This window comes from Giraffa tippelskirchi, chromosome 4 (assembly GCF_054371585.1).
Source record: "Giraffa tippelskirchi isolate mGirTip1 chromosome 4, T2T-mGirTip1v1.2.pri, whole genome shotgun sequence".
Lineage (NCBI taxonomy): Eukaryota > Metazoa > Chordata > Mammalia > Artiodactyla > Giraffidae > Giraffa > Giraffa tippelskirchi.
Genome location: NC_137278.1, coordinates 113113302 through 113121125, shown reverse-complemented (window position 1 = coordinate 113121125; position 7824 = coordinate 113113302). Strand labels below are relative to the sequence as shown.

General features: G+C 43.9%; 1 protein-coding gene across 9 annotated transcripts in view; it reads left to right on the top strand.

Moving 5' to 3' along the window:
- The first annotated feature begins 3912 nt into the window (after positions 1–3912).
- The window catches only part of LIN7A (lin-7 cell polarity scaffold A), a 147926-nt gene continuing 144014 nt past the window's right edge, over positions 3913–7824 (top strand). For all 9 annotated transcript variants that reach the window (XM_081597137.1, XM_081597136.1, XM_081597145.1 and 6 more), the window contains exon 1: positions 3913–4483. In XM_081597137.1, coding sequence (XP_081453263.1) covers positions 4402–4483 — 82 coding nt within the window. In that variant the 5' untranslated portion in view covers positions 3913–4401. The remainder of the gene's footprint in view (positions 4484–7824) is intronic.

Sequence of the window (7824 nt, the reverse complement as noted above, 5' to 3'; positions counted from 1 at the left end):
TTAAAAAAACACACAAACATTTATATTCCAAAGTATAGGTTGGCACTTCATCTTAATCTAGCACTATTTTGACTAAGCTGTGAGAATTAAAGAAGATAACGTGATATCTTGAATCAGTCAAAAATAATTTCTAACACCCAAGGCTGAAAGAATTCCAGTTTGAAGGTGCTATTTTCTTCATATGAAACTTTGCTTATTATACTACATTTATAATCTAACTAAATGCATTTTCTTAGTATGCTAATGCTTTATGCAAACCTTCTCTTGATTTTGTCATATAATTCACAAAGATTCAAATAAGTGAAACAGACCTTAACGTAACTTTGAATGAATTTTTTAACAAGAACAGATTTTATATTCAAAGTAGATAGTCATTTTAATATTAACCTGTATTTATATAAAATGGAACCAGTATTGTAGTTCTTTCCTCCTTTGACCTAAATTTCCTCCATGCATTTCTCTCTTTGAGTATATCCCAAGCATAACATGAAAAGACAAAAGATACATACACACACACACACACACATACACACACACACACTCACTCTGAAATAAAAGGCTGAAATCACTAAATCTTGAATAGTGCAAGATGAAGTGTGTTTTTCAGTAGAACAAACAGGGGCTCTTGAATACAGGTGCTACTATTTTTAAGCAAGTTGCTTAGCCTTTCTGAGTCTCAGTTTACTTATCTATAAAATGGGATAATAATACCTAATCCTCTAGGTTGAAAAGATAAGGAAAGAGAAACCAACCTAGCCCCAAGCCTGGCACACAGAAAGTGTTCCGTAAGTATTTCTGAATTAATGAATTTCATCGAAAATAAAGATGCCACAGAAGTATATTGCTACATATAATTTAATGAAAAGGTGCATTGACTGTGAAACCAAATAGCTAAGATAAAAGTATAAACACAGGTGTCTTTGATAATTTCCTAATTAATACACAATCAGCAAAGCATATTCAGTATATTTGAATAGATCAAGTATACTAACCTTGATGAAACACCGTGGCTGGTACAGGAGTGATCCAGACAGTTATTCAAGCGACCTAAGTATGGCTTCCCTGGTTGCTCAGATGGTAAAGAATCCCCCTGTAATGCAGGAGACCTGGGTTTGATCCCTGGGTTGGGAAAATCCCCTGGAGGAGGGTATGGCAACCCATTCCAGTAGTCTTGCCTAGAGAATCCCCATGGACAGAGGAGCCTGACTGGCTACAGTCCATGGGGTTGCAAAGAGTCGGACACGACTGAGTGACTAAGCACAGCACAGCACACAGCACAAGTATGGTCATTATCTACCAAAGCAATAAAAGAGATTAAGGACATTTTTTTATGTTTCTACATATCTCAAATCAGTTCAGTTCAGTTCAGTTGCTCAGTCATGTCCGACTCTTTGCAACCCCACGGACTGAAGCATGCCAGACTTACTTGTCCATCACAACTCCTGGAGCTTGCTTAAACTCATGTCCATCGAGTTGGTGATGCCATCGAACTATTTCATCCTCTGTCGTCCCCTTTTCCTCTTGCCTTCAATCTTTCCCAGCATCAGGGTCTTTTCCATGAGTCAGTTCTTCACCTCAGTTGGCCAAAGTATTGGAGTTTCAGCTTCAGCATTAGTCCTTCCAATGAATATTCAGGATTGACTTCCCTTAGGATGGACTGGTTGGATCTCCTTGCAGCCCAAGGGACTCTCAAGAGTTTCTCCAACACAACAGTTTGAAAGTATCAATTCTTCAGCACTCAGCTTTCTTTATAATCCAACTCTCACATCCATACCTGACTACTGGAAAAACCATAGCTTTGACTAGACGGACCTTTGTTGGCAAAGTAATGTCTCTGCTTTTTAATATGCTGTCTAGGTTGGTCATAGCTTTTCTTCCATGACTGAGTGACTTTCACTTTACATATATACATATCTCAAATAGAAATTCACAAATGTTGTTGGAGAGACAGTAGCCACTCATCCTTCATAACAGATAATAAATTATTTGCTATTTATTTTCTACGCCTGTGCAGACATAAACTAAAGGCATTGAATTTGCCACTACTAGAAACAATAATTAAAATCTCTGACTCTTTGCAAAGATATATGGTGATTTGTTCTTCCTCTTACTTTCTCTTTCAATTCTTAAAAGAACTCTCCAGAGTCAACACAGAGGGAGAATGGTAGAGTAAATTTTCAATTAGGGAGCTCAAAGCCTAAGTCCAGAAACATGCTGTTAAATATTTGGTGCTGAGAATACATCAGGAAACCAAAAGACAAAAAGCCAACTTTCTTGGACTTCACAGTCTGGGATTTGTGTTGAAATGGCTTTTAGAATTATGAATCAAGCCACCTAAATACATATTCATGATAAAATATGTTGTTAAGAACTACTCAGGTGGCCAAAGGATCTGTATATTCTTTTCATCCTAAATTATTGAATGAGGTTTGATATTTTGTGCAAAGCCCGGGCACATACTCTCTTATTATTGTCCACAATTCAACTTCTTTCTATTGTTTGATTTAGGGGATGTGAATAATGATAATCAGCCAGAATTGTTGCTTCTTCCTCTCTCTCCCAGTATATCTTTCCATGGTGCTTACAGTACTTACTGCTCTCATTTTTGCTCAGAGCTCACTTATATTCTCACAGCCTGCTCATTATTTGTTTCCCAACTTGTACTGAGCACCATCTAGAAAAAGGGCCCAGTCTTATTCATCTTTGTTTGGCTAACACCTAGCAGAGTACTTGCCATACAGTTCAGGTGGGATGTGTGCTTGTTGTATGCATATATTTGTATATACTTTACTGTTTTCAAAGCACATACATGTGTATGAGCTCATTAGACCCTCACAAAACTCAGTGAGCTTGCAGGCAAGAATTAATTCCCTCATTTTACAGAATCTCAATAAGCTTGAAGATTAAAAGTGTCCTTGTTTGACAGATGAAGAAACTGGGGATCAGTGAGAGATTATGTGGTTTCTGGAGAGCATATAACTGAGACTTGAATTTCAAGATCGGGGTTCTTTCTAGACACTAAATGAAAACATAAGCACGCTATTATAAGCAAGAGCTATTATTTTAGGTAAGTCTTTAAGGTCTGTTAGGGTTTGACCAATCATCTTTGACTTTCTCAAATCACTCATGAAATCTTGTTTGTTTGTTTTTTCAAACATAAACCATGAGATGGGAAACGTCTTCAGAAACCATCCATACTGTAATCAGAAGACAATGACGTAGATTATGTGCAAATATTTTGCTGTAAAACAGTGTCTGTCTTCAGAAGTATACTGCTAGCCAAAACAATTCTGCTCTGTCATGAGGAGAGGGAAGGAGGCAGCTTTGTCATTTCCAATCCTGAACTCATAGTCATCACCATTCTGCTTACATAAGATATCTATATCTTAATTTCTTGATCAAAATGAGAGTCCCTATGTGGCAAGACAGTGAAAGCAATCTGTTAAGGTGAAGGGGTCACAACCAATATTTGAAAGTTCTAGTCACTGAATCTTGATTGACTGACTCTAAAGTCATCCTTTTAAAAACATCATCTCCCACTAGATCCCTGGCTACTGGAAGGCAGGGACTGTACTGAATCCCTCAAGTCAGGCGATGGCCTAGTTCAATTCCTGTCAAACACATTAATTAATCAGCAAGTGGTAACTCTGAGTAACCACTGGCTATAGAAAAACCTGGAAAAGTGCTAGGTACGTGTCTTTCAAATTTTGTGATAGAAACTTCTTTTTGTGATTTTTAATTTAAAACCATTTTAAAGAAGTTTACTTGTAAAATAAGTTATTTTCTAGGCAATATACTGAGGTCCTTAATGGAGACCTAGTGATGATGGAACCCTGGCTTTAAGTCAGTTATCTTGTGTACTGTTAAGAGTCAACATTCCAAAATAAACTTTAACAGAAATTAACAGCAACCACAATTAAAACCCCACATTTCTGAACTAGAAGCATTTTCTCTCCAGGGGATGGGATTACATCCCCTCGATTACAACTAGAGGATTGACAAACTCTCTTAATCAGAAAAAAACCATCTCTGCCTCCCTCCCCTCTATCCCCTTTCATTCTTCCCCTTTCCCCCAAACGCACGTAAGCTGTGACCATTTTATTCGAGTGGAAAGTTGAAAGAAAGCAACACGGTAGCTACACCCATCCGGTGCTCCTCGGAGTGGAACAGCAAAGTTCCTTTCCAGAGCCAGCAAGGCATTCGCTCTCCGATACCTGCTCAGCTTCACGCCGCATCTGAAGGTCTGCCCGCCGCGGAACGGTTGCGTCTCCATCTGGCTGCCAACCCACCCAGGCTCTCTTCTCCTCCACCACCACCTTCCCTCCTCCCCCTCCTTTCCGTCTTCCCTCACCACCCCCGCCCCCAATCTCCTCCTCTTTTTCTCACTACAAGCGGTTGCTGATGCTGAAGCCGAGCGTCACTTCGGCTCCCACGGCAGACATGGCGACATTGACAGTGGTCCAGCCGCTCACTCTGGACAGAGGTAAGGGAGCGGCTCGCCCTCCAGGCCACTGCGTCCCCGGCCAGCCTCCTCCTCTGGCCCCCGCCAACTCCCACCCGGACCGCCAGGCAGAGCTCGGGCAGGAGGAGCAGGGCAGCGAGGACGAGCGGAGAGGGCTTTCGCGCCGACAGCAGGACACTTTCTTCCCCTTTCTCCGCCCGCCACGTCCCCGCTGCCCCTGCGCGCTACCATCGCCCGGCCCAGGAGTGCCTCTGCGGGGCTCTCGCAGCCCTCGCCGCCCCTTTCAGCACCTCGGCGGCTCGCCTCCCGGCCGCCGGCTTTGTTGGAGCGGAGGCGCGGGGACCGCTAGGCGCTCGCCCGTGGCTCGGGGTTGGAGAGGGGCAGGGAGGAAGCTCGCCGTGCCTGGCGAGGGCGCCTGCAACCGGAGCCCAGGGAAGCCTACAGAGGGAGCCGCCTGGCAGCCTGCGCGGCTGGTGGCCCAGGACGAAGGAAGTTTGTCCTGGCGCCGGGGGGCGAGGGTCGGTCCGGCTGCGAATACCCTGGCAGCCCCCCGGGGACGGGCCAGGCGTACCCCTGGGCGGCCGCTGCCGGGGCGCGCGGCGGCTGGGAGCTGCCCTCAGCGGAAAGGGCGAAGCGAAGCGCGGACAGCGGGGCCGGGGCCGGGGCGCAGCGTCGCGGCAGCCGCGCCCGGCTCTCCCGGCTTCGCGCTCGGAAGGCGGCGGGGGTCGCGTCTGCCCTCGCCGGGGGCGGCTCTCCGGCCGTGGCAACTCACAGTTTCTCTTGCCCCAGCCAGCCTTGTTCTCTCCCAGCCCGGTGCCACGGATATACCCGGGCTGCGGAAGGCGCTGGGACGTAGCGCAGGCTGGGTTGCAATTCAACTTCTGACCTGCGACCCTGTGCGTCCTGCTTTCTGACTTGACTGGGGAAGCAGCGTTTGCTTCCTTTCTAGGACCTCCCCAAACCCAAGGATGGAATCCTTCGCTGCGATCGCGGCCTCTCCCGCGCAACAGTGCGGGGTTATACCTGTCCTTGCGTGATCGAGTTTTCTTTCTGGCTTTCCGACGTCCGGTTATGAATGCTCGGGAGTCCCACGACTCTGCTGCGGAGGACACCTGCTCATCCTGGTCCGCAGCGGCCGGATTTAGGACCCTGTGCGGCCATTTGGAAATGGTGTGCTCAGATGAAAATGATTCAGTCTGATGTGCCTCTAAAAATATTCTTTCTGGAGGATTAAACCGGACTGTGGGGCAAAGCAAAAGAGCATCCTGCTGCGAGTACAGTGAAAAAGCCAGCAAAGTTAGGAAGGTTTTTTAATTTGGAGAGATTATGGGGTGACTTTAACGCAATCTGTTGGCGCCAGAAGAGATGTTAAGTGGTGCCCATAGCAACCTTACTCGGGGTACGAGTTGAAAGACAAAAAATAATTGATTTTATGCTGGGAAATGTTGGTTTGCCAGCTAGTAAATTAATAATAGTAGTTAAAGAGTTCAGAAATCCATTGCATAATCCATGATTTCTCCCCAGTATCATCATCTCCACTAAGCAGGATAAATCCATTGCCTCTAAGAACCTAACAGATGGCAAGCTATTAGAAATTATGGACTCCCAGGTATTTCTGTTTTAATGTAATGAGATCTTATATTGTCCCATTACTATATCACCGTCTTTAAACATCCCAAGTAAAACGACTACATTAGGAAAGAAAGGACAGGAAAAAAAAAAAAAGCAAGCAAACTCCCAAGAAAATTGCATACCTGAGCAATTTTATATACTACTACTACTAAAAACATTTCACTTTGAAGGGCTTACCTTAAATGCCTGATCAATTGTGGAGAGGAAGTGCAATCAGAATAAGATCTGTTCTTAAAGTTTGTTCTTGTTCACAGTCAGACTGTACCTGTCCTTCCCAGCTGTGATTCACGGAATAAGTAGCTCAAGAGGCAAGTTGGGTGAGACTGAATGTATCTGAATAAATTCACCAGCAGCTCACTTCAAGGTCTCGTAATTTACGGATGGTGGGTTATTGACATCATTACTGTGTATGAAGTCAATACATATTCATAATTTCCCCTCTAAGTTGTTAAAATATGATTAATTTGTTAATTATATCATAAAATTGATGAAATAAACTGATGAAACATTTCCTACAAAAAGCGAAAAATATCTGAAAAGATAGTACTTATCTGGTTCCTGGGCATAACTCTGATACTTACTTTGGAGGAGTTGGTCAGCGTCTTTGGGCAGCAGTTTTCCTTTTTGGCACATAAGGAGTTTGGAGTGAACGATTCAGGCAAGGTGCAACTCTAAGAGCCTAGAATTTGGTGAATTAAAATTAGGACTCAGTTTCTGGTCACCTACTGGAGGATTTCACAGATAACTTCCTCGCCCACCTCTTCGAGGTGTTCTTTGATGTGCTCTGAGGTCACCCACTATCACCCACTACTTTGGCCTCATCGAAGTATTTCTCAAACTGTTGCATCTATCTCCTTTCAAACGGAACTCATTGAGGGAAGGGACCATTTCTAAATTCATCTCTGTATTCTCAAAGCCTTCCATAGTCCCTGATCACAGTAGAAAATTAATGTTAAGTGAACTAAAGGGTTGCAACAACTTAAGCATTGTTAAAATACAGGGGTTTCATAGTGAACAGAAAAAAGTACAGCTCATAGATTCACAACATTTTAACCCTGGGAAGAAAGGCAGGGAGAACACAGGCTAATGATTCTTAAGCTTTCTTTCCTCCCATGCTCTTGACAGATTTCCATTGCAACTATAGCTCACTGAGCTGTGATTATTAAGCAAGGAGGGTCATGGCAGGTGGGCAAAGGAGAGAAAGAGAAGAAGATGCCTTATAAAGCCCCCTTCCCAGGGCATCTTATCAAGCAAACCTGAATACATAATCCATGTGTATTCTGCAGGTTCTTTTCTAGCATCTTCATTTTTCAAATGAAAAACATGAAAGAAGCAATGATAAGAGATGTTTTCAAGGTTACTCTGCTAGTCACTGGGAGATTTTATGCTAAAATCTAATTTTTCTTGTTTGATGCCCTTTGGCATTATCGATGGATTCATCTGCAATCTTTAGGGCAGTGGTTTTAAGCAATCAGATCACAGCTAGAGCTTGAAATTAAGATGGAACACCCCCAGAATTCCAAAGATACCATCTGAAAGTAAACCTCAGTAGTCTGCACTAGCTTTCTGGGTCTTATCCAGGAAGCAAGCCTTTGCCAGAACCAGGTTGGCCCCCGAAAGGACAAATAGGGTGGCTTCATGTTTTCACTGCCCTGTGTATATCCTAAACTCTTTTCCTTCTGTGACCAAGACCTCAGATTAACTCTGTGGGGGCCTCTGGGTGGCTTTAG